At 35.0% G+C, this 27145-nt stretch overlaps 3 protein-coding genes and 1 long non-coding RNA gene across 5 annotated transcripts; 3 read left to right on the forward strand and 1 right to left on the reverse strand.

The window, feature by feature from the left end:
* Positions 1 to 2168: 2168 nt before the first annotated feature.
* On the forward strand, positions 2169 to 3383 carry LOC131023382 (uncharacterized). The gene is made up of 3 exons (XM_057952921.1): positions 2169 to 2739; positions 2809 to 3081; positions 3181 to 3383. The coding sequence occupies exons 1-3, from the start codon at positions 2169 to 2171 to the stop codon at positions 3381 to 3383; spliced, it is 1047 nt and encodes a 348-aa protein (XP_057808904.1).
* Positions 3384 to 3835: 452 nt separating this feature from the next.
* Positions 3836 to 4654, forward strand: LOC131021426 (uncharacterized). Its single transcript, XM_057950612.1, has 2 exons — positions 3836 to 4195; positions 4272 to 4654. Exons 1-2 carry the CDS (start codon positions 4094 to 4096, stop codon positions 4572 to 4574), a joined length of 405 nt encoding a protein of 134 aa, XP_057806595.1. The 5' UTR covers positions 3836 to 4093; the 3' UTR covers positions 4575 to 4654.
* Positions 4655 to 17848: 13194 nt separating this feature from the next.
* Positions 17849 to 18694, forward strand: LOC131021427 (auxin-responsive protein SAUR76-like). Its single transcript, XM_057950613.1, has one exon. The coding sequence runs from the start codon at positions 18108 to 18110 to the stop codon at positions 18462 to 18464; it is 357 nt and encodes a 118-aa protein (XP_057806596.1). The 5' UTR covers positions 17849 to 18107; the 3' UTR covers positions 18465 to 18694.
* Positions 18695 to 23135: 4441 nt separating this feature from the next.
* On the reverse strand, positions 23136 to 26387 carry LOC131021428 (uncharacterized). 2 transcript variants are annotated; one of them, XR_009100944.1, is made up of 5 exons: positions 25900 to 26387; positions 24703 to 24758; positions 24096 to 24142; positions 23568 to 24021; positions 23136 to 23328 (listed from the first exon to the last, which is right to left on the reverse strand). It is a non-coding gene; the product is annotated as an uncharacterized LOC131021428 (long non-coding RNA). The 2 variants fall into 2 exon arrangements; XR_009100943.1 differs by having other exon boundaries at positions 24709 to 24758; positions 25900 to 26383.
* Positions 26388 to 27145: the final 758 nt, after the last annotated feature.

Below are 27145 nucleotides of genomic sequence, written 5' to 3' on the forward strand. Positions count from 1 at the left end.
ATTTTTGCCTAAAATAGAAATGTCCCATGTATGTTGGGACAACCAAAATGGAATTTGTCCCATAAATAATGAGACGGAGGGAGTACTAAACTTCTAGTTCTAACTAACACGTTACAAACTTCGGTATTAGGCTTAGCAATAACTTTTCAATCTTATACTATTTGAAAATAAGCTCAAAGTACTTTGGATTTTTTATTATTTATTTATTTTTTTTAAGTTGGAGGAAGGGGGATGGTGGAAAATATCTTCAATTATTTTAATTTTTATGGATAATTTAATTATATGATGAAAAAAATTGTATCTAAAACATTTATCCGTTTTTATACTTTATTTATAGTAATTATTTAATGTATTATTTTTATATTTGTAGAGCTGTAGTATGTGAGCGCCGAGTGTTTCTCCATATACAATGATGAATTAATGAGCATGGTCCCCAAATTAATTTGCTCCAAAACAAGATAAAAACAAAGTTTCAATTCTGCTGCATGTTGTCTGTTAGCGGCCTTCAACCAAACTTCTTGTCCTATTCTTCACACACACACACACCACCATCCAATTTGTGATATATTAGTAAATCCAAAAGCTAATTAATAGTTTAATGGAGTACTATTTATTAATTTTCTTACAGGTTGCTTGAAGTTGAGAATTCATTTTTATCTTTTGTCAGTTAATTGATGTTGACGCTGCATGTGAGTTATATACTCTTTATAGAATATGAGGACTTCTCTCTCATGTAATAACTAGCTAGAAAATTATCTGGAACATTAATCTTTTTAGAATTCTCCTAAAAAAAATCTTTATAGAATTCCCCTAAACATTAATCTGAAACATTACTATGATGTATAAAAATTATTATCATAAAAATATATTACTATCACATATATACAGAAATATTATTATATATTTTATTTAAAAATTATTATTAGAGCATCCACAACAGAGAGTCATCTACGGTAGGGGTTATATAAAGTGGCTCTATAGATTTTTCATCCCATTTTTCAAAAATCGAATTCTAAATAAAATTTAAATAAAAAATTTCATTAAATTTAAATTGAAAATTACAATAATTCTAAAAAAATAATTACTACATTATAAACAAATTTTAAAATTAAATTAATTTAAAACATATTCTAAAAAAGGCAACAACACATTTCGGAATTTAATTTTTTTTAATGGCACGGGCCATGCACACGGCCCACATAAAGCTCGACGAGCCACGCTCATTCTATTGAGTCGTACATAGAGTCAGGGGGCTCGATAAAAGGGCGGGGCTTGAGCCCTCCCAACGAGCACATTGTGAATGTTCTTACTTTTTACTCCCTCCGTTCCACGAATCTTGCCACGTTTGGTTTCGACACAGGAATTAAGGAGTTGTAGATTAGTGTTTTAAGTGTGTAATTAATAAAGTATAAAAGTGATAAAGTATGAGAGAGAATGTAATAAAAATGATAAAGTAGGAGTGAGAATGTAATAATTTACCTTATTTAAAAATGTATCAAGATTCGTGAGACGGCCCAAAAAGGAATATGTGTCAAAATTCGTGGGACGGATGAAGTATATACATAAAAAAATATGATTTTTACGTTCTTGCGGAAGAATGAACTGTTATCAAAATTCATTAAATCTAGAAACGTAAGCAATTAAATAAAATTTTACTGTCTACCTTCACAAACCTTTTCGATCTAAATACATAAGAGCATCACCAACGCTGGGTGCGAAGGCCGGATCGAACCCGGCCTATCGCACCCAGCGCCGTTGCTGCACCCGGATGCGAAGGGAGGGGGGCGATGGAACGCACTCGGGGCTTTGCTGGAGCGAAGGAAATGGGTGAAAAGCACGCGCCCATTTCCGTAATTAAAAAAAAAATTCGAATTAAAAAAAAATTAAACGGTCATTTGACCGTTGGCTTCAACGGTCTTCTCGGCCTTTTTTTTTTTCTTTTTCACCTATATATATTCCATTCCTCAATCACAAACACTACATCAAACTACTCATTTTCTCTTCAATTCTTAAAGAAAATGTCTTCATCCACCAATTCTTCTAATAATAATTATTCCTCAAATTCTTCATCCGACGAAGAAGTTCATGTTGATCCCGCACAACTTCCTCCTCTTCCCGATCCTACTCAAGCCCCCGATTTATTTTTTATGAGATGTGCTGTGAATTTTATGACAGTGGCAAGTTCATATCGTTTCGATCCACCTCCACCACGCCCGAGGAAGAAGCGGACAGTGGTTCGTCGTGACCGTGAAGGTGGAGCCGAGCGCCTCCATCGCGATTATTTTTCTGTCGAGCCTGTTTATGGGCCACAAATCTTTCGCCGTCGATTTCGCATGAGCCGGGAGTTGTTTCTACGCATTGTCAATGCGCTAGAAGTCGATCCTTACTTCCAACAACGTCCGGATGCTATTGGCCGCTTAAGCTTCTCCCCGATCCAGAAGTGCACTGCCGCTGTTCGACAATTGGCATACGGAACTGCTGCTGATTGTTGTGACGAATATCTCCGTATAGGAGAGACGACGGCGTTGGAATGCTTGAAGAAATTCTGCAAGGCCGTCGTTCGTATCTTTGGCGGCACGTATTTGAGGTGGCCAACAACTGCCGATGTGCAACGCATCATTGCAATGCACGAAGCCCGCCATGGGTTCCCGGGAATGTTGGGGAGCCTAGACTGCATGCATTGGGGATGGAAGAATTGCCCCGTGGCTTGGCACAGCGCCTACACTCGAGGGGATCAAGGCGAGCCAACAATTATATTAGAGGTCGTTGCTTCACAAGATTTGTAAATCTGGCATGCATTCTTTGGAGTCGCTGGGTCCAACAACAACATCAACGTGCTCCACCAGTCCACGCTATTCAACGATGTTTTAGCGGGGCATGAAGCGGCTGTGCACTTCCTCGCCAACAATTCTCACCACACTCAAGGATACTACTTAACAGACGGCATCTATCCGGACTGGCCGGTGTTCGTGAAGAGCTTCCAGTTTTCGAACGATGAGAAGAAGCAGAGGTTCAAGGTGATGCAAGAAGCTGCAAGGAAGGATGTGGAACGAGCTTTCGGTGTTCTTCAGGCTCGGTGGGGTATAATTAGAGGACAGTCGCGTTTGTGGAAGGCGGAGCAAATGAGTTCGATCATGTTTGCATGCATCATATTGCACAACATGATCATTGAGGATGAAGGTGGAAATGCAAGTAATTTTGACGGTGACGACGGCGAGGGACCAAGTTCTACTCCTCAAACACAATTCAATTCCGGAGCACCACCGGAGTTCGCCGCCTATTTGGCACGGAATGCAAGCTTGAAGGATGCACGATTGCATGCTCGCCTCCGCGATGATTTGGTTGAGCATATATGTGCACGCTTTGGTCCGGTTGACCCGTAGTTCGACGACTTTAAATTTTTCGAAAATTGGATGTTTTAAATATTTGTTGTTTTTTTTTATTTGTAATGTTTGGATTTTTAGTTGAATGAATTTTATGTTGTTAAAATTGAAGTTGTTTAATTTATATTGAAAAAATAATAAAAATAAAGAGAAAATAAAATTAAAATCTATTGAACCCGGGCGGATACAATACCATTATTGGAGTGGGTGCAATAAAAATGGGACCATGGCTATTGCACCCACTATGGGTGCAAGGGTTGTTGATGCTGTAATAGACCAAGTTTACTTTAGAAAACCTCCAGGGACATAAAATTCGTAGCCTCTGACCCACTTAGGAGGTCCAAGTCGCCAAACCATAATTAGAATAGGGTTAATTGCCGATAAATCCCTGACAAATTTTCATTTTCCTGGTTTTTAACACGACAAATTAAATTAGATGTAAAATACATGATCGGAGTAATTAATTTGATTTTTCCCCCGGCGAACACTTACGACTAAATGTGCGCTGATGTGGCAATCGGAGTTCATACGTGGCAACGCCGGACCGTAGAACTAAACGCTGCCGTTTCAAATAAGAACAAGTCGACGTCGTTTTTCTACAAACGACGTCGTTTCCACTACTAATAGTTAATTTAAAGTATCTTCTCCCCCACTCGGCCTTCATTTTAGGGTTCTTCGATCTAGGGTTTGCAGCGTTTCTTGTCTACACCATGTCTGAGCATCAGTGCAACCATAAGCTCCCTGCTGAAATCAGGACTTCTTGGACCGATGCCAACCCGGCCATGCGATTTTATCGTTGTCCCCTACAAGAAGTAAGTATTCAACAGTTGAACGGAGGATTTTTGAATTTTAAAAAATTTAACTTTTTTTTTTTTTGGTGAATGACAGGCTGATTCTTGTTCTTATTTTGAGTTCATCGACCCGAGGCCTACTGAGTTGCAACGGAACTTCATTGCCAAGCTCAAACGCGAAAGAGATCAACTGCAAGACGAGCTTCGTAGGAAAACCTGTGAATGTCTTGATTTGAAGGAGGCCGAGGAAAATGCAGAGACCTACATCGTGGAGCATCATGAAATGGGTGAAGAAATTGTTAAACTTAAGGAGGAGCTAACCAAATTGAAGAGAAAGTGTTGGTTGAGGGGTGCTGTGATAGGGCTTTTGCTTGGTGTATTAGTCGTTGTTCATGTTTAGAATTCTGTCTAGTGGTTGTAGAAATAGTAGATATTGGTATGGTTTCATTAAGTGGTTGTCATTTTGGTTATTTTTTACAACCATTTCAAATATGTATTGGTATATGAATTAATGAAACCTTATTTACCTCAATTGACATGTTCATAATGAATAAATTGCTATATGAATGAAAGAATTGACAAGAAAAAATGGACTCTATGAATAACAAACCCAACTCATAAATAACTTGATCAAAAGGCTTCACATACTACTGCATAAGTGTTTTTAACAGAAAATGAGTACCAAAAGAAGTTTAAGTTTTGTATCCCCAAGCATTGTTGGCAAAAAAAAACTTCACAACAGTTGCAACAAAAACTCCTTATCCAACCTTCATACACCTATCTACTATATCTAAATGTTAGTTTCTGCTCCACCAGCTCCAGTTGAACACCTGCTTTCTTGAGTGTTAACCATTCCTACATTGGGGGCTGCAGGGCCTTCACCTTCTCTTTCCATTGGGACTGGTCCTCGAGTTGCTTTTGTCTTTCCTTTACTTGCACTTGTTTTGCTCCCACTGCCTTTGCTTGCACTTGCCTTGTTTCCACTGCCCTTGGTTCTACTGCCCTTGCTTGCACTGTTCACATGAGTTACTTTTGTGCTTTCTGGCATCTAATTCAAACAAAATGTGAAAATCAGCAAATGAATAATGTTGTCATTATGTATGAAAATGGTCAGATTTAGACTAACATGGTAGTAGATGTTTCCTGTCACCAAGCTTGTATAAACTCCTGCACCAGTCTTGGCAAAATTCCTTTCCCTAGCTGCAATGGCTTGACTAGACTCCTGTCTTGTTGTGGTTGAAGTACCATCCTTGTCAGCCTTCTTCCTCGGGCGACCTCTCTTTTTCTATATACATTTATTCAGTATGAAGCTATTACTATTGGCTCTTAATATTAAACCATTTGTAATGACAATGTTGGATTGGAAGGTACCTGCTCTTTTGGAGGCCTTACAACTGTCATGTTGGTGCAAGTTCTTGAGTTATGGCCAAGCTTGTTGCAGTTGTTGCATGTGATTATCTGTCCATGCCTTTTAAGCTTGTTTGGGTTTTTGGGATCCTTCTCTTCGAGTGCTCTCTTTCTCTTTTTCTTTGGCCTTCCAGGCATGCTTCTGACAAGTGGGGGTTTCACTTTCTCATCATCACCTACCTCTGGCCACATCCTTTGTCCATTTAATGGTGGCAATCCGAACTCGTAACACTTCTTATACCTGTCAACACCATACCAACCTGCCACAAAATTCCCAACATCTAGACCCATGTATTGTATTGAGCAAATACCATGAACACATGGTATACCAGTCAACTGCCACATCCTACAACTGCATGTACGCATTTCAACATCTACAACAAACTTATCTACATCTGCAAGAACCTCAAATTTTCCACCAACTGCAGGATATGGAATACAATGCCTGCTCAACCATCTCAGTTTCTCTAACTTCTTCCTAATTTCAGGGCAAAGAGTATCAGTCACCTTACCAATTGTTTCAAGTTTCTTAACGTGCCTCACCATTATTGAAGTCCTGATTTCTTCGAGCATGTGTATCACCATTTTGCCTCTTGCATTGATGATATAACCATTAAAGGTCTCTGCAACATTATTGTCAATCATATCAGAGAAAGTAGTAGTAGGAAGAAATGCCTTGCAAAACCTGTGTACATCCCTTTCTCTAAAGTCTTGATATGCTGCAACTGATTCAGCTTTCATCTCTTCCATAGACCTTTTGTATTCATCCTTGTAAGAGGCTCGGACAGCTCTCCAAAACATGTTTTTCAAAGTGCTTCCAGTGTGACCTTGCTTTTTCCAATTCATGTATACATGCCTAGCACAGTTTCTGTGCTCGGCATGAGGAACAATGGTGGCAACAGCATTTTCAAGACCCTAAAAGATTATAAGATTAGTGTTGTGTAACACCACAAATACTTAGTTGTTAGAATTGAAACAAAGGAATTAATATGTTACCTTTTGCTGGTCTGAAATGAATGTCCAGCCTTGTCCATCTGTAATCTCCAAATCTTCACACAAGCACTTGATAAACCAGCCCCAATTCACTTCATTTTCAATGTCAACCACTGCCCAAGCTACAGGGTACATTTGGTTATTACCATCTTTGGCAATTGCAGAAAGGAGTATCCCTCCCAAAGAAGTTTTCAGAAAACAACCATCCAAACCAAGAATTAGTCTACACCCCACTTGAAAACCCTTCCTCAAAGCAGTATAACCCATGTACAATGCCTTGAACACCCTACCTTCTCCAGTAATCAACTCAAATCTACCAGTGGGATCTACCCTTCTACACTCTGCAATGTAACTCCTCACAAGTCCATAATGCTCAGTGACTGTCCCCCTAACCAATTGTTGGGCCATAGACCTAGCTTTGTAAAGCCTATCTCTGCCAACTTTTGTTGCAAACCTTCTCCAGATGTCATCTTTCAATTCTGGAATGGTGATATTATTCCTAATTCTAAACACATTAACATATCTCTCTGCTATCCACTTGCTACTAACTAGCTTATTGTTCATCGACTTAGTACAGATGTGCCTCCCACCCAGTGTCTTCACCTTGAAAGAACCCTCCCCCTTAACTTCACTGGCATAAACCCTCCACTTACAAGGTGGATCACAATAGGCTTCACATTTATCAACCGCTACCCTTTTAAAATGTATAAACCTTCCATTCTCTATTGCCCAGGTTGTCAGAGCTGCCCTACATTCCCAACCATCCTGAAATCTCAAACCAAGCTTCACATCTAGGTTTTTGTGGTCACATTTTGGGTCATAGACTACCCTCTTCACTCTACGTTTCAGGAATTGTTCATCTTCATCAGTTTCATCAGAGTTGACAGGCCCATCAGATGAATCATATTCAGATTCATAGCCCTCTCCCTGTAAGTCTTGTTCAGTCCTAACATCATCATCTATCATGTCAAAAATTTTCCTATTTGCAATTAGGTTTCTTCTCTTTCTAGATTGAATGTACTCCTCATCACCTGAGGCTAATTCCAAATCATCCAAACCATCATCATCACTAGAAGGATCATCTCCTGATGGTTCATAAGACTCATCCTCACTGTCATCATCACTGGACACTAACCAATCATTGTAGTGGTCAGATAGGGGTTGTTCATCATCAGTATCAGTTTTTTCCAATTCTTGTGGAATTAACTTACCCTTACCCTTGTCATTTTTCCCAATTTCATTACTACCAAACAGCTGCCTCTTACCCTTTTCTTCTTCAATTAAGTTGCTCTTTTCAATGACACCCACAAATAAATTATTCTTAACAGCTGACACACTCTTCCCTTTCACATCTATCTCACCCTTCCCTTTCACATCTTTCTCACCAACAATAAACAGGTTTCCTACTTTAGTGTGATCAGAAATAGTGGTAAACCAATCCATTACCTCCTTATCACTGAGCATCTCCCTATATTCATCAGTACTAGTCTTGTACCAGACTTTGGTAGATGCAGGAAACCCTATGCCCTCCACTAACTCCATCATATCAAAATATCCAAACTTATCTCTATCTAGCTTAGTTTTCCAGTCTACAGTTCCACCTACATACGATTCTTTACCACACAACTCCATAAAGCGACCACCATGATGAAGGAAAACGGAAAAGAAATCACTGCAAACGAAAAAAAAAACTGAATTCTAAGCCATGCAAAAAAGAACAAAACTTTTATTCTCAAACTTTGTAACTACGTTAAAAAAATTGTGAATCAGGGCCTACCTTTGGGACATTTCTTTCCAGATGACTCCAAAAGTCCGACCAAGTTCAATACTTTAATCTCCACCAAACGAAGCCCTCGATTCTCGAAGAACACTGACAAACTTTCCCCAAGAACTCTGTCACCTTTTCATTCTAAGTGGGAATGTAGAAGTTGTAAAATGTTAGGGTTAATGGTGAAAGAGCAACCTTTTTCGCGGTAAAAAGGGCGACCTTTCACTTTTAGTAGTGGAAACGACGTCGTTTGGAGAAAAACGACGTCGACTTGTTCTTATTTGAAACGGCAGCGTTTAGTTCTACGGTCCGGCGTTGCCACGTATGAACTCCGATTGCCACATCAGCGCACATTTAGTCGTAAGTGTTCGCCGGGGGAAAAATCAAATTAATTACTCCGATCATGTATTTTACATCTAATTTAATTTGTCGTGTTAAAAACCAGGAAAATGAAAATTTGTCAGGGATTTATCGGCAATTAACCCATTAGAATATAACTTAGAAAGTAGTGTTATCAACAATTAAAAAGAAAAAGGTCCAAATTCTCAAAGAAATAAAAATAAAAATACAGAGGCCCTAGTTCAAACACTTAATTTAACAGGTAAAATAGGGTGTGCCGTTGTTCCTATATTAATTTTCAAGTTCAAAAAATATTATTGGGATGTTGAATATAGTTATTGAAAGCGACAGACATGTGCACAAAGGTCTGGATCTCATAAATAAATATGTTTATCCTCAATTTTCACATTATAATATAATATCTTGAACGACTTTTCATATATGTACAGTGTACACCCATTCCTTTCTAGACTAAGCCCCAACAGACGGTAACTACCATAATTTTCTCTTTGTTTTTTCTTTAATTAACGTAATATAATTAAATAGGAATTTCAACTACTAGTTAATGTAATTAAATATTCGTTTGTCAAGAAAGAATATTTAAATATATGTTGTTTCCATGATGATATAAAGGAGTGGGGGGGGGGGTTATTTTATAATAATTAGATCAAAATATTATATAGTCAGTAATTTCTTAAAGTTTCCATTTGTTTACTCCTTAATCGATCATCCTTTTGTCTTTGACCCAGGGTAGTCTAAGAAAATATTTGACAATCCGCTAATTATTTCATTCATTTGATTATTAATCAAGAGAATAAATATAATTATGGGAAAGGGATGCGTTGAGTATTGGTCATGCTCATTTTATGCAATCAATGTATCAGTCAGTGTCTTTGGTGGTTCTGATACTTCGGCTAGTACAGTCCAGCATAAATTTGCAGCTATATCTCATGAGTTATAGATATACTTCTTCTCAGAGTTCTCTGTATGCACGACTTTTTGTTTATCTGAAGATAAGGAGTTATCAAGAATAGTCCTTTTGACATATCTCTTCTAGGGTTCCACGCCTTGTCTATAAAAGACGAAGAGATTATTGATTGAAGGTTGCTGCTTTTATTACTCTCATTCAGTGTTTACAGAGTTGTTGGTGAGTGTGTTAAGTTCATTCTGTGTGTGAGTTAACGAACTGGTGTGCGTGTTGCTTTTTGCATTTGTTAGCAAGGTTGGGTGAGTTTGCATTTCTTGTTTTCCCTTTACCAGCCTGTTGGTAAAGGTTCTTTCGAGGGTGTTGGTGGTGAGTGAGCATCATTTACACTTAGAGAGTTGGTTGTTGCTCATCTCTCAATTATTCACTGTTGTGAAGATATAGAGGTGAAAAAGCTTGAGAGTTTGTCATGCAAGTCATTTGTATACCTTATCTTCATTAGTGAATAATTTACCTTGGGCGTGGCCCCCAAACGTAAGTGTTTTATCACTGAATTGGGTAAATAATCTTGGTGTTCTGTTCGTTACTTTTTGCCGTATTTTTGTTATTACTTTTTATTGCACGTATTCTGATACTTTATGTGTGCGAGGTATATGCAATTGGATAGGTAACTATTTCATAATGCTTTCATGATAAGCCGAGTCATGGCACTCTAATTCTTTTTTTTATTTTGAGGACGAAAATAATTAATTGATTAAATTTCAATTTAAGCTGAGTCATGGCACTCTAATTCTTTCTTTACTTTGAGGACGAAAATAATTAATTGATTAAATTTCAATTATTCGCCTGCAAGAGCATGAATAAATGAAAATTGCAATAATGACGGAGTATATAGTATGGGGCCTATGGGCCCATATCAGTGGCGTGAATAGGGATGACAATTTATCCGTGGGTAACAGATATCCGCAAAAATCCGACCATAATAGGGTGGGTTTGAGAGGCGTTTGATATCTACAAATAGTTTTGTGGTTACAGTTCACTATCCATTTAGTTCGTGGGTATGTGTTTGGATACTTACTATCCATACCCGTGAAAACCGTTTACCCGCGAAAAATATCCGTAAAAATACCCGCCAATTACCTGTGAAATACCTGTGAAATACCCATAAAATATCCTAAAAATATGGACTTTAAATATACATTTTAGATATGGGCCAACATATCATATCTTAAAAAAGGCCCAAACACAACTTGAAGGTATTTAAATTTGTAATTATAATTAATCTTTTATTTCATATTTCTAATGTAAATAATTATTTATTTCATAGGTCAAGAAAAGAATGGAAGTTTTTGGACATGTCTTGAAGATGAAGATGAAGATGAAGAGTTCAATGAAAATGGCTCTATTTCTACTATTGAGTATTGAGCAATAATTGAACTTTGTTGGATTTTATATTTTAGTTGATGAAATTGGATTTAAACTTTGTTATTTGTGGATTTCAATATGGATTTAAACTATATGATTTGTGGTGATTTTATCTTTTTTGTATTAAATTTGCTATAAATTTATACTTAAATTTTGTTTCGCGGGTATCCGATGGATAGTAGGTGGTGGGTATTCGACGGATAGCGAGTGACGGGTATTCGACGGGTAGCGGGTTGGCGGATACCCGACGGGTAGCGGGTATCCGTGGGTGGCGGGTTTGGGTAGCATTTGATATCCACAGATAATTTCATGATTAAAATCTACTATCCATTTAGTTCGTAGGTATGAGTATGGATAGTCACTATCCGTGCCCGTCGTACCCGATTGCCATCCCCAAGCGTGAATAGGGCGGTGAAATATATCGAAAATTTGACATATTGGACCAAAAAAAAACACCAAATTTAAGTATATGGTGATTTTTGGTAAGGTCAGATATCCTATTGAAAATTTTAGATAAGCTAAAGACATGAGTTTTCCATACATCGAAATATACTGGTGAATACAGTATACCTATCGAAAATGTATTATTTATATATTATATATTTAATTAGTGAGAAATTATTAAAAAATATTTACTCATAATTAATAACAAATTACAAAATACTCCCTTCATCCTACTAAACACGACCCACTTCAAGTGTTTTATTTTCCTTTTTAGGTTGTTCCACTTCAAATATCATGTTCCCTTTTATGGAAATAATTAACCTCTAAAAGTGGGAATTTTTGGGTCCACGTTAACTTTTCAACTCTATACCACACCACTTAATAATCTAATTAACACCTTTCTAAATAACCGTACCGAAAAGAAACAGAACACTTGACATGGGACAGAGAGAGTAATAATTAACTTTTGAAAAAATATTGGCCCTATCACCATTATCTAATTTACACATTCTCCTAAATCTTCATATTAAAGCCATGTTTAATGGGACGAATGCAGTATATAATTATTGATAATTAAAAAAATAGGAATATTTATACTTAGTAAACATCATAAACTTTAAAACATAAATAAATGGAGTACATATAAATTAATATGATCAAATGATACTAAATTATAATTCATAAGTATTCCTTGAAAAGTAAATGGATCGATTAATATAATCAAATGATGTATAGTCTGTATTAATATTATTAATAAATGAAAGAAAGTGTCGATCGATATATAAAACTAACTATTTTTATATAGCAAATATAACAATAGCCACAATAACACACACACATATATATATATAGGGGTGAGCTAAAATAAAAACACCTCTTAGAATATAAAATAGGAACCATTTTCAACTTTTCAATCATAAGGATCTACAGTTTATTCATCACCTTGTTGGATGAATTTATGGTCCTAAGTTCGAATCCCATAGATAGCAAAAAATTTATTTTTCGCAATTCATGCAGTTACATAGCGAGTTCATACGTGTTCTACATATAATTCATACATTTTAACTAGTTCGTATTTCATATGTTAAGAAGTATTGTTTATACCGTAACCCTCTCCTACACACACACACACACACACATACATACACACATATATATATTCATCCACCGTAGATCTTGATGATCGAATGACTGAAAATAGTTCTCCGTTCTTTTTTTATTTCTGGTTCTTTCTTGAACCTCTCCCTATATATATATATGTTTAAATATATATATATATATATATATATATATATATATATAATATGCATAATATTATTTTTCGGTATAAATGTACAATATTACATTTAATATATTAATTTAAAAATAATTATAAAGTATAAGTATACAGGTGTGAGTTACATAATCATATTATATATAACTATTATTATAATTATAAAATACTTTACGTCTGATTTATATAACAATTAATAATGAGATGGATATATAATTCTCAACTAAACTTTGAATAATGAATGATTGGGTTAAATATAATAAAATGATATTAAATGAATACTATATTATTAGTACATAATGAATATCAATATAACTAATTAATAATAATAATAATATATAATTTATACAAGTATGGGATATACTAAATAAGGTATACTAAAAAGGGTTAATAGCCAAAACAAATACACGAATTATCGTAGAATTTGCAAATTGCACATGACCTTTAAAATTAGCCTCAGAATACATCACCTTTTAATTTAATTGTAAATTACACATGCGTTGACCATCATCTTAAGCGTAGTTGACGTGGCAGCGGAAATTGCAAACGTGGACTAACCGTCGGGCATGTAAAACGACGTCGTTTTGTCAAGCTTTTTTAAATAAAAATAAATAAATAAAATAAAAAATAAAAAAAGAAAAATCAGTGGATTCTGATTATTGGGGGCCTCCCGACGCTCCGACGACCAGCCACCCCAATCTACACACACTTTTCACCTAAAAACACACACAACAGTTTTCAAGATAGATTTACAATAATCCTCTCCTCACATAAGCCGCTCTTCATGAAAGCCGTGAAGATGGAAGAAGTGGGGAGTTCCTCGAGCTCGTCGTAGAAATCATTCTCCTCCGATTTCAGCAGCGGCGACGCCTCATCGCAGTAACGCACACCAGGTGTTTGAAGGATTTCCTCAAAGGAGACTGCATGATCCGATGTGGAAACGAATGGGGATTGGGAGAATTAAAGACAGTCATCTCCAGAATTCAGTGTTTCATCTGGGCTCTGTTCGTGGGCAATTCGGCGGGGCCAGCCACCCCAATCCACCGCCACCGCCAGATCTGCAATCCACTGCCACCGCCTGATACTCGCAGAAGGGGAAGAAATCACAGATCTGCAAATACTCGATCCCAATTTTTCATCACTCCGCAACTTCTCATCTCCAAACCCAGACCATGAAAGAATGCGCGTCGAAGTTCATCAGCTTCATCATCGGCGAGGCCTCCGACAAGTGACACAAGGAGAAGCGAAAGACGCCCACCGCGCCCGACATCGGAGGGCTGCCGTTCAGCTTCAATCGATGGAGAATAAGAGGATTAATTAAGGCTTTTGATTTTGTCTACTTCTCTCTCTCTTATGCCACATGTAACAAAAAATTATATTGTTTTTAATCTTTGTGCCGCGCGTATTGCCACAATATTAAAAATGCCACGCGTACTATCTTGTTGTTGCCGGTCAACTATAAACATAACCGAAATTCTCGCCGTGTGCCATTTACAATTAAATTAAAAGGTGATGTATTCTGTGGCTAATTTTGAAGGTCATGTGCAATTTGTAAATTCGGTGACAGTTCGTGTATTTTTTGGCTATTAACCCTACCAAAAACAAAGGCAAGATAAATGTGTGAGATTTCTCATACCGAATGTAAATGTATGATTTCGGTATTTGCTGTATCGATCCACTCATAAGCCTGAAATATACATTGCTTAAAGAATTGGAATAAATTAGATTTCCCTGTGCGATACAAATATTTTATATATTCTTAAAATTTTAAATTATATACATATGAACAGTTTCAGAATTAATAAATTATATAACAAAGATTACACAAGTTACATATTAATGCAAAAAATTAGTTACTAAACTTGTAGATCCAATTAATGTTGATTATTTTAATGATTGTTGTCTTTAAAAAAAAATAAAAAAATAACTTCAAAATAAACGGATCAAATTGAGTCTGAATCGATCAAGTTTTAGGTTTGAGCGGATTCGATTGTAAATCGAAACTAGAACCATTACTTTATAGTTCAATGGATAATTTACAGTTTCAGGTCAATCCGAATAAAATGTGTTCATTGACAATCCTGATCCACCATACCATTTATATTTCCAAATTTAAACTTAAAATTACTCTGTCAGGATAAATATCTGTAAAAATTGTGTGTGAGAAAAATCTCAATAAATACCGTGTGACAGTCTTTCATTGGCTGAAACCATCCGACACAATTTTTTATGGTCTAATAAAGAAACTTGGAATTAAATTAATTAGTGAAAATGTCAAACTTGAGTTGTTAGATGTTAAATATGGTTAAACACAAGACACTCTCAATATTGTTTTGGGTACTAAAAGTTCTGGGCACGACTACTGGCCCTTTCATTCCCACGGATATAATAATGTAACAACAGTCGTCGCTTCTATTTCATAGTTTTAAGTTTTAACCCCCTGCCCCGTTGTATGGGATCCTTATCTTATTTTTATTAGGGATGACAATCGGGTACGACGGGTACGGATAGTGACTATCCATACTCATACACAAGAATTAAATGGATAGTTGTTTTTAACCACGAAACTATCCATAGATATCAAATGGTACCCAGACCCGCGGATACCCGCTACCCGTCGGGTATCCACGAACCCGCTATCCGGTGGGTATCCATCACCCGCTATTCGCCGGATACCCGCCACCTACTATCCGCCGGATACTCACGAAACAAAATTTAAATATAAATTTACATCAAAATTAATAGGAAAAAAAAATCAACACAAATAACATAGTTTAAATCCATATGTTGAAATCCACAAAGAACAATGTTTAAATTCAAATTCATCAACTAAAATATAAAAACCAACAAAATTCCATAATTGCTCAACAAAATTCAAATTTAAATTAGACTATTAGAATTTGGGCCTTAGTGCAGTTTCTGTTTGGACCTATTTTAAGATATAATATGCTAGTCCATAATCTCAAAATATATATTCAAAGCCCATATTTTATGGAATTTTTTGTGGATATTTGACGGGTAATTCACGGATAATTGACGGGTAATTGGCGGGTATTTTTCGTGGGTAAACGGATTTCGTGGGTATGGATAGTAAGTATTCAAACCCATACCCACGAACTAAATGGATAGTGAATTGCAACCACGAAACTATTCCGTGGATATCAAATGGTATCCAAACCCACCCTAATAGGTTCGGATTTTCACGGATATCCGTTACCTGCCGGTAGATTGCCATCCCTAATTTTTATGTCTTATTTTTTCTGTTATTTTTAATTTTTTTATATATTTTATTTATTTTGTTTAATTTTAATTTATATTTTATTCATTCATAAAAATTAGTATGATTTTATTTTTTTAAAATTATTTTAGTCCATCCACAATAAATTTGGTGTTTTCATTTTGGTATATACGCACTCTTATATTTTCACCTCACTTAATATTTACAAAAAGTATATCTAACAAATCATTTATTAATTGCCTAGAAAATTAATTTTAGTGAATCACTTTATCCAATTTCTACATATATTTCTTAACTGTTTATTGAAATATGTGTCATCCAAATCATACCACAATTTTGATGGACCAGGAAAGTATATTTTCGTAAAATTTTAAAATAATTAACTAGGATTCGCAAATCCAAATAGACATTTACTTATAATGATTAATAAGATATATATAATTGAATTTTAGGTTAATAGTAGGTTTTACTAATTCCCAAATACAAAAAATAAAGGGATTTTGGCAAATAAAATCACGAACTAGTTCGAGATTATAATTTTAACGTGACTTTTGAATTAAATCACCACATTTTCAATTTTTATAATTTCGTTCCCCCAATTTTTTTCGATCGTCGGATTATTGAGTTGGAGTTTTAAGTGGATTAGTTCGCTACGTACATAATATTCATGTTACGACGTTGTTTGCAATAAAATTGCTGAATATTGAAAATTAAGATGCAGATACAGGATACAATTCCTCTATAATATGAGGATAATTTTAATTGAAATTATAGGAAACAGAGTCATTTAGGCCTCACAAAAACGACGTCATCTTTACTAATTCACGTAAGCTCCAATTTAGTATTCCGATGACCGAAAAAAAATTGGGGGGACGAAATTGTAAAAAATGAAAAGGTGGTGATTTAATTCACCACACTTCAAAAGTCACGTTAAAATTGCAATATCGAACTAGTTCGTATTTTTATTTGCCGAAACCCCAAAAATAAAAAATACACACACTAAAATAAAAATATAAAAACTACTCATTTTGAACTTGAAATGACAAATTTGCCCTTACTTAAATCGCGAACTTTGCTCGATAAGCTCAACCACTGTTAGTCGAGTATGTCTACCATTAGTGCATTTGTGGTAATAAATTAATGCTTGACATGTTCAACCATTGCAAGTTAAGTATATGTGGTGGAAAATCAGTGCAAATTACACTAATGTTCGGTATAAGGGTAAAAAAATGTCATAAATGATTATAATTTATATATTTAATAAAAAGTGGGTATTTTTTAAGTTTTATCTTTTAAAATGGATAGATACCACTTTCATTGTCGATTTTTTCTATCCTCATTATTACGATTTTTCCAGTATCATCTTTCAATAAGATTATAAATAACTAAAATTAGTTCAAATGAAAGGACTTATAAAGAAAGTTTAGAACATTTTAAAGTTCCAATTCATCTCAGTCCGCATTACAATTGGTTAATTATACTATTTTCTATCTATCTAACCTTTATCGTTTATAATTATTTTTTAAAACTATAAAGATTCATTAATATGAAGTTAGAGTATACAATTTTATAAAATTTTGATTTTTAATAATAAATATTAATTAAAATTATTATATAATACTATTTTTTATTTTATACTTCCTCCGTCCTAAAAAAGTACTATAACTTTATAAAATTTTGGTCGGTATCACAAAACAAAAGTGTACAATTTTCTATTTTTAGACATTATCTTTCATCCTTTAACCTCAATATTTCAATTTATTTACAATAAATATCAATGTAGACATTTTCATTTATGTGGACATATTTATCTATTCACAACACACCATAATAATTTTAAAATATACTTATATCTAAAAATAAATGTTAATTTTAAAATATACTTATATCTAAAAATAAATGTGTGCACTGTTTTAAAACGGGGAGAATAATAATATTAAATAATACTAATGAAATACGATCGCATACGATAAAGTGCGGGATTAAGAATTCATCGGCGCCGCCCTCGCTATATATATATATATATATATATATACGCTCGCTTCTGAAACCCACGACCCCAACAGTCTTCCATTTTCGTAAGTATATCTCTCCACCAAACACGCCCTTAACAAACTCACAATGGCGAAAGGAGGCAAGCTCAACAAAATCAAGTCCGTGCTCAAGAAAATGCAGTCCTTCAAGCTGAGCCGCGCCTCCTCCATCGCCGCCGCCGCCGACAACTACGGCTCCTTCGACTCTTCCGCCGACGTCCCGGACCTCCACGCGGTGTACGTCGGCAAGTCCCGCCGCCGGTACCTCCTCCCCTCCGAGGTCATCGACAACCCGGTCTTCCGCGAGCTGGTGGAGCGCGACGAAGGCGACTCCATCACCATCGCCTGCGAGGTAGTTCTGTTCGACCACCTTCTCTGGATGATGGAAAATGCCGATCCTCACCCGGAATCGTTGAACGAACTCGTCGACTTTTACTCCTGCTGAAGAGTGCCACGCGGCGGAAGCTGATTGTGTGCGCTCATCATCACCTCGTGTATAGATGGATAAATTCGATCCTAATTTAATTTCTTTTCCGACGATAATAATGAGATGATGATTGGCGATCTAGTTTTGAGGAAGAGAGAAAGCGATTGGTTGCTAAGTTTTGGGTGAGAATTTTCTCTTACTGTTTTGTAGAAATTGATGTCGCTAATTCTTCATGATTTCATGACTCATACTCCTCTGTCTTTTGTCATTTTCATGAAATTGTCTCCATGAGTAGATTCATTGAAAGGAAACTAAGAAATTCAAAGTGGGAAAAATAAAAATATAAACTCAAAAAACAGACCCACAGGTTAGGTGGGCCGGTTAATTATTTTCACCAAATTGTAATATTTGAACCTCTTGATGCTCCTAGATCAGCCTCGTGTTGGAGAATTATAATTTATAAGTTTATGTAACAATCTCTGAGCATAAATAAATTAAATTTAAACTCTCAATACTTTGACAGTTATGTTACTAATTAATGTTTCCAATGCCTCATATTTCACATGGCACGCCAGATTTTGATGTGGAAATATCTTTTTTAATACATAATTTGATATTTTTCATGCGATCTAAAACGGCTGCTTGCCACATGAGATTTTGAGTGCCAAAAACGTCACACTCGACGTAAACGTGAACATGTAAAAATATTAGGAATCGATTTATAATTTTATTAAACTTTTGGATGATTTTAATAAAATGCTCAAAGAATTATGAGCGGTGTTCTAATACTTTCCCGTTTATAATAATAAGTATGCAACAATTGCTTTATTTAGCGTATCTAACAAAAATATATTTTCTCCGTGCACAATAACTCAATAAGTATGTCATTTTTGTCAATTTTTGCATCTATGAAAAATATATATCATTTTTATTTTTAGGATATTGTCCCATATTTTCTTTATCATTTATCCTACAAATACCTTTATTTACAAAAAGTCACATTTTATTCAATCTGAACCACTTATTTTATACAATGGTGAGACCCTTTCTCCACTACATAAAAATTACAAATCATTTTATTAAAACTCATGCCCAACCAAAATGACATACTTACGGTGGACGGATGTAATATTATATTTTATTTTTATGACATGACCCACACTCTTCGTCTCAACTTTTAGTATCCAATTGAGAGCGACACGAGTTTTAATAAAGTGGTTGGGTGTATTGTGTGTGAAATAAGGGTCTCACATTTTATGTGAGTATTAAAATAATTAAAGTAGAGTAAGAGTCCCACCTACTTTTATTAAAAATAGAAATGAATAAAAAATATGGAACATCCAAAATTAAAAATATGGATACTACAAGCTGAGATGGAGAGAGTATTTACTATTTACCAAACATATGCCCATGGTCCACAGCCCATGGTCCACAGTACTCAATCATAATAATTCAATCTCAACCTCTCATTTTTACATAATGGAATAATTTTCTTCACTATATATATACATACACTAATTATTTTATTAAAGCACGTGTCGAATTTAATAATATACTCCATATTTTTCTGAATTGTGAAGTATATATTTGTTATAATTTTAGAGAGAAAAAAATGTTTTTTAATCATGATTTTATCGTATCGTGCCTACTGTACCACTTGGTACAGACTTGTCAATAATTTGCGTTGTTCTGATTTAGTTTTTGGTGACTTAATTAAGTTCTATATCTTTTAATTAGATGTTAATTGGGTCCATTAATATTATTTATTTATTTTTATAGTTGAGTTGGGTCCATGATTTTTTTGTATGACGTCCAAGACCTTATGACACACGTTCGAGTCTTCAGTCAATTTTTCTTGCGTTTTTCTCACGTAGGAACTTGGAAGTATGTGGCTGAAAGAGATGTTAATAATATATGTGAATGTGAAAATATTGATAATATTGTTGAAAGAGATGTTGAGAATATACGTGACAGGGCTAATTAATGATGATTTGTCTAATAAAGAGGAATATGATGATTTGTCTAATAAAAAGAAATCATATTACATCCCAAATATTGAGGTATTATCTGATTAATTAGCTTCTGGAGTATATAGAGAATAGGAGGAAAATGGTAGTAATTAAAAGGTATGTGAAGATGGTACGTGGGGGAATATGTGTCCGACTATGATATCAATTTTTCTGAAACCAAGGAGGATGCAGACCTAATGAAATCTTGGAAGAGCAAGATGGTTGTGTATGATCTAAGAAAAGATCATATAGCTTTGGCTTGAGGTTTTAAGATGGATATGAATGTAGAGCTGCTTTCAAAAGTTGGACTATAAAAAATGGGAAGTTTATGAGAGTATCTAAAACCCAATGTGAGGCAATATGCAAACCACCTTAAACTTGGAAGGTATATGGTAGTGTTGTGAAGCTCGCTTAAACTTTTATGGTCAAAGCAATGGGTGGTGAACATGTACGTTCTAAGTCTATATATGAATAATAAGCTTTTAAGCTCAAAGTGGTTAGCCAATGTTTTAGATCCTCGGCTTCATTTGTCTATTCAAGACTTGAAAGTAAACATATTAGAAAAATTTGCAACTGATGTACCTAATGATAGCGTTTACAAGACTTGAAAGTAGACATATTAGAAAGGGTTGATGGTGAGGGTAGGTTTGAGTTGTTGGAGGATGTTCAAGGGACTGTAAATGTGTTATAGTGCAAATAGAAAATGGTTTCTGTTAGGGCTGTAGAAAACTAATACTAGTACTTATGGTTGTTTTCTTAAGACATATTTGGGTGAGATTCTACTATATATATGCTCTTGGTAAAGATGGGAACAATCAAATATTCAATGTTGGACTTTGTTTTGAAATGCCTTCTCATGGACCTAGGGATGACAAATAGTGAAAGTTAGACATTTATATTTGATCAGCAAAGGTATTGCATAACTATTACAATTGCTTATTTTATTTTTATCATTGATAAATTACATAAGTAAATAAAGAAATTTTAAAGACCGCGCGACGAAGGACTCGAACCCAGGATCTCAAGTCTTGGGTATTAACCTCCTACCACTAGGCCAACACTCCCACACACACATTACAATTGCTTATTTCTTTATTCTTAGTATTGATTATATATTACTTAATATTTGTTCTATGCTACTTCAGGGCTTGGAAAATGCAGTGGCATGACTCCAGTTGCCGATCATAAGAATTGTGGTAGACATGTTTTCATGAATTGGAAGAAGCAACAAAAGGTAATACATTGAAGAATATCTTATAGAGGGTTGTGAAGAGCATATATGTGGAGGAATAAAAATAAGCCCTTGATGAAATGAAGGCATAAAGTCTAGCAGCCTTCCAAGACTTCATCAATACAGATGTTCACAAGTTCTATAAGGCCTTCATTTCATTAAATGCATATAGTGACGTGTGATAGATAACAACATAAGTGAGATTTTTACTAAATTACATTTTGAATGCTAGAGGCAAACATGACATTCACATATAGGAAATAAGGACTTCTATTATGGTGAGACAAGTGAAATAAGTACAAGAAATATCTAAAGTAATAGAAACCACCTGACCTCGAATATTTTGAAAGTTAGAGTAGATTAGTCGTGATAGTACAAAGTGTACATCACTTCCTGCTTTAGAAAATAAGCAATTGTAATAATGTAGCAAATAGGATTTGTACATGTAGAGTGTGGCAACTGATTGGTAACCCTTGTGTGCATGCAATTTCTGCATTTTTATTTTCTACATGAAGATCCAACTACATATGTACATTATTACTAAACAATTAGAATGTACCTAATTGCATATTAATTTGGATTGGAGGTTGAGAGATTCACAATTATTCTATCAATAGTGTGAAAATTGCCTAGTATGCCCCCAAAAAGATAAGAAGGGCAATAGATAAGATTGATGCAATGGAACCCAACAAGTACAAGAAGATATGAGTTGAAATGACATGCAAGAAATGTAATTAGCAAGACCACAATTCAAGGGGTTGTAACTTTGAGCCAATATTGCCACAACCAACCAAAGAAAAGGTATAATACACTACAACAAAAAATGGCTTTCCGGACACCAAAAAGTGCCCCAATATGTGCTCTATTGGGGCACTTCTTATTTTCGGGGCACTTAGTACATGTGCCTCCAAGTATCGTGTCCCAATAGGGTTAGGGGCACTTTTTATGTGCCTCGATATCAATAGATTACCCGACAATTTAATATGCCCCGAGATTGATTTGTAGAGGCACATAAAAGTGCTCTTTAAAATATTTCGAATCCTATTGTTAAATTTATAGGGATATTTATTTGTGCCTTCAAAAGAAATATTGTGGCACTTATTGTGTCGTTTGATTATTTATTGAGACAAAAAAATGTGTATCTTTAAATTCATTTTATGTCCCCAAATCAATGTTATGGGACACTTATCGTGTCTTTTGATTATGTAAAGGGACAAAAAATGTGTAGGCTCAAAATTTATTTTATGTCCCGAAATTAATGTTATAGGGCACTTATTTGTGTCTTTTGCTTAAGTATCAGGACACAAAATATGTATCCTCCGTATTCATTTTATGTCTCGAGATCAATATTATGAGACACTTATGTGTCTTAAGATGAACACATGAGGCACTTATTTTGACATTCAAAAGAAATTAGAGACACTATTATCCGTAGTATTAAAAAATGTATGCTCTAAAATTATTATATAAATAAGTGTAAAAAAGACACTTATTGTACAAATACAATCATATCATATTCTTTTGGCTACAATAATACACAAAGTTAGCCTGCACCTTCAGAATGGCTACAAAGGATAGAATCAATTACATCAAAAGCATCATCCTTCTCGAGGTCAGTCTCATATGATGAAAGCAGCCTTCTCTGCAACAGTGGTATAATTGATAGGTTAATGACATGTAGTCAAAATACATTTCATAGCTTCAATTAAAATCAAGACGAATATGACATTGACAAAGTAATAATTGATCATAACATAAAATAGCACAGTAAATTAGGCGAATAATATATAGGGAATGCAGAGAGTCATAGGCTGAGTATGAGCAAACCAGAAACTTGCTCTTGAACAAATAGTTTAATGCTCATGGTAATTTTGCACTTACATGATCCTCAAAATCACGACTAGCCAAATTGCTCGAGAGATTTCTCATCAACAATAGTACCTGTTTAAGAGACAAAGACAGAGATCATGAGATGTTATGAGCTTACACTTAAGATATTTAAATGTCAATTCAGAGAAGAGAACTGGATTTCTTTGATCAAAGTAAAAGTAACACTGCATTTGCCGCTGAGATGCATGAGGGAGAGAGGAAGGTGCCATGTTTAAACAGTAAACTATAAAAAAAATAAGCCAATAAGGCTGGCACTGCCTTCTCATCTCTTTTTGAGTTGTATGCGAAAAATTGGTATTCTACAATGGTTTCTCTGTCCAGCCAGGTGTAGATGCAGCAGTTTCATTTCTTCGTATTGCAGAAGGATTAGGCCTCCTTCCAAATTCGTTATCAGGAACAGCAGCCGAGCCATGGAAGGATAGTCACTCTTGTGAAAGAACTGGAGCTTCAAAAAAAAAAAAAGAGTTAGGTTTCTAAAGTTTGCCACTTTGAGCATGGTTAAATAGAAATCGAGCATACCAATTTTAGAAGCTTTCTGTGGGTATGGATGAGAAACAATATATCAGCTGAGAAACAAAAAAAAACATATATATAACAGTAGATCATATAAGTATATAAATATTTTCTCCTCCCTCTCATGTTTCACATTTTCCGTGTATAAATAAATTATACATTTCTTCATGATATATGTTACTAAAATCATGAAAATAAAAGACATGACTAGAAACTTCATAAATGGAGCATTGTAACCATGAACAGATCAGGAAGTAAATTAGGCTAAACAAAACGCACTCAGCAACAATCTAAGATCAAATAATTTAGAGCAAATATAATGGAAAATAAAACCATGACTCGTTGATAGCAAATTCAATAGTGGTATTCACATAGAACATAAACTGAATTCATCAAGATAATAACCCCAAGAGCATAATTCATAAACACCAATAGCATAAAACATAATATACAACATCATGTGCGAATGAGGTGTGAAGCTGTTACATAGAAAACTCATGGATGCAAATATACACATTAAAAATCAATATGATCATTGTAGTCTGTGGACAATAATCTTGAAGAAGAGGGTCACAAGACTCACAACTAAACCACATAACTCAAGAAGACTTACACTTACTTTTGAGAAGCAAAAGGCGTCTCAAGTGCAGGCTTGTCCCGAAGATCTATCTGAAACCAACCAAAAATGAAGATGAAAGTAAACAAACTATTCTCAGCTGCATTATAAATGAACAACCATATCAAGCAAAATATTCGAACAGATCATCTATTATATCATCAGCCCTATCAAGTCCACCAAAGTCTTAAATTCAAAATGATATACTGTTATTATCAAATTAAGGTTCTAGAGCAATATTAACTATAAACAATAGCTTTTGATATTCACCAATATACTACTTATTCACAAAATAGTCACACCAGCAAATTCATCCACAACGATCAGATTCTTCAATTGATTATTCAAATGAATATCAACTACGGAAGATAGCTAAGACTATCACAAAGAAAACAAACAATACACTAGGCATTTCAACATTAACTACAATAATTACTAACTAAAAGGCAGAATAGGTAAACATTAAGGTTGTAACAGAACCAAAACTTGATTCTGAGTTTAGGATTTTTAAAGTCTCAGCAACCTATGTCACATTAGTATTTAAGCACCCCAATTAGCCCCACAGGTTCCACATTTCAACCTTTTATCTCTCACGCACACCTTTGAACTAAGCTTGTAGAAATTCATAATAGGCAACAACTCTTCTAGTATTTTTCATTTAAGCACATCCAAGGTAATCACAAACGTCATCAACCTCCTATATATATAAAGCAAGAATTACATTACACCTTAGCTTATAATGGAATCTACGTGGGATGTAACATTTTCATTTAGAGTAATGCTGCATATCATATATCCTGACAAATAACTCAGCACAAATCTGGCAGATGAAGTCATGATTCAACTCGAAACTAGCAGATGAACGGCACAATTAAACAATCAAACTGTACACCACATTGAGTAGGACTCAAATTCACCAAAAACAACTCTGGAACTAAATTTTTCTCATATAAAGCCATCAGCGAATTATTCCCTAAAAAATACTAGTAATTATTGTTAAACTGGACAGCTTCACACATAGGGAATTTAACCAAAAGTAATGTTTGTCGTTAAGAACAAGAGATGCCAACAAAAATCTCATCTTGCAGTTACTCCAAAGAGCAGCAAAATCAATAATACTGAATTTTAGCATTGGTGATAAAAAAAGCACATCGTTATAGAACTAAAGTTATTCTATTAGATTGAAGAACTTACGTTTAGAAGGTTCCCGACTACTTCAATAATGTCTCAAAAACCTAGGCTTCTTCGATTGGGGCTTTCGATTGGGGCGAGAACACCGATCGCAGCGCCACACAAGGAGCAAAATCGATGCCTAGGATATGGGGTAGAAGGCACAGCAGCAACTGGAAACGGAGAAGAGGATGTCGGCGGTACAGCAGCGGCTTCGAGATTACGACAGCGCAGCGGCGGGCACAGCGGCGGCAATAACGTGAGTCAGGTTTCCGAGTTTGAGTTTTTTTGGCTAACGTGAAATTAGAAACTGGTGGATGTTTGAATGATAGGGTAATTGGAAGAATAGGGAATTTGGATTGAGGAGGAAGAGAAGAGTCCCCAGAAATAAGAAAGGCGCGATTGTTTCCCCTGAAAGTTTTAATTCCTGAAATTTAAAATATTAGTGTCTCTTATTTAGTTAGTATTTACAATTGTCCCAAAAAGTAAATCTAGAGGCACTTAATAAAAAATGCCTCAAAATAAGTGTCTCAATATATGATTTTTGTTGTAGTGATATTTTTGGTTAGAGATCATTAATGATTTATATGAACTGAATTAGGGGAAAATGGGAAGACCGAATAAGCAAAATTGCCCACTGAGACACCAATCAAAGAGCTATAATGCTGGTGAGAAGGCCACTTCTTCAAGGGAACGAAACATGACGATGGAAAATACTGGAGTTTACGTAAATTGTAGACACTGGAAAAATTTAAAGACCATTAATCTCAGCTGATATATTTATTATTATAACTTCATGTCACTTGGTTTTAACCTGCTTAATTTACAATTTTAGAGGTATGCTCAATAGAGGATCACCCAAGTCCACCGAGCACGATTAACCTGAGATAGTGCATCTACTTCAGGAACCAAAAATAGAGTAGTTGAAGAGCCTGCAACACAAAGATTAATGTTAAGGAAGCAATTTTGTTGAATTTTTACTACAAGAAAATATATTAATATAAACTAGTTTTTAACCGATTTTTATTTGCATAAATCGCCGGTTTTGTAGCTAATGGTTTCATAGGGGTCCAAAAAAAAGCTAATAGAAACCGATCAATAACCGATATCATAGGTATGTAAGATTTAACCGATTTATATCAGAGCCATTTTTAGCGGTGTATTTTGCGGTGATAGACAACGGTAAGAAGATGTTAATAGAAACCGGTTAAAAACCGATTTCATAGGTTAGTTGGGGGAGGAAACAAATTATTTTATAGATTAATTTTGG

This window comes from Salvia miltiorrhiza, chromosome 4, assembly GCF_028751815.1.
Source record: "Salvia miltiorrhiza cultivar Shanhuang (shh) chromosome 4, IMPLAD_Smil_shh, whole genome shotgun sequence".
NCBI lineage: Eukaryota > Viridiplantae > Streptophyta > Magnoliopsida > Lamiales > Lamiaceae > Salvia > Salvia miltiorrhiza.

Bases quoted from the DNA above. Each gene is read 5' to 3' on its own strand.
- LOC131021426 (XM_057950612.1), top strand. From the start codon at position 4,094: ATGTCTGAGCATCAGTGCAACCATAAGCTCCCTGCTGAAATCAGGACT. The intron at 4,196-4,271 runs GTAAGTATTCAA...GGTGAATGACAG, and splicing joins ATCGTTGTCCCCTACAAGAA to GCTGATTCTTGTTCTTATTT.
- LOC131023382 (XM_057952921.1), top strand. From the start codon at position 2,169: ATGACAGTGGCAAGTTCATATCGTTTCGATCCACCTCCACCACGCCCG. The intron at 2,740-2,808 runs GCGAGCCAACAA...CATTCTTTGGAG, and splicing joins CTACACTCGAGGGGATCAAG to TCGCTGGGTCCAACAACAAC. The intron at 3,082-3,180 runs GTATAATTAGAG...TTGAGGATGAAG, and splicing joins TGTTCTTCAGGCTCGGTGGG to GTGGAAATGCAAGTAATTTT.
- LOC131021427 (XM_057950613.1), top strand. From the start codon at position 18,108: ATGGCGAAAGGAGGCAAGCTCAACAAAATCAAGTCCGTGCTCAAGAAA.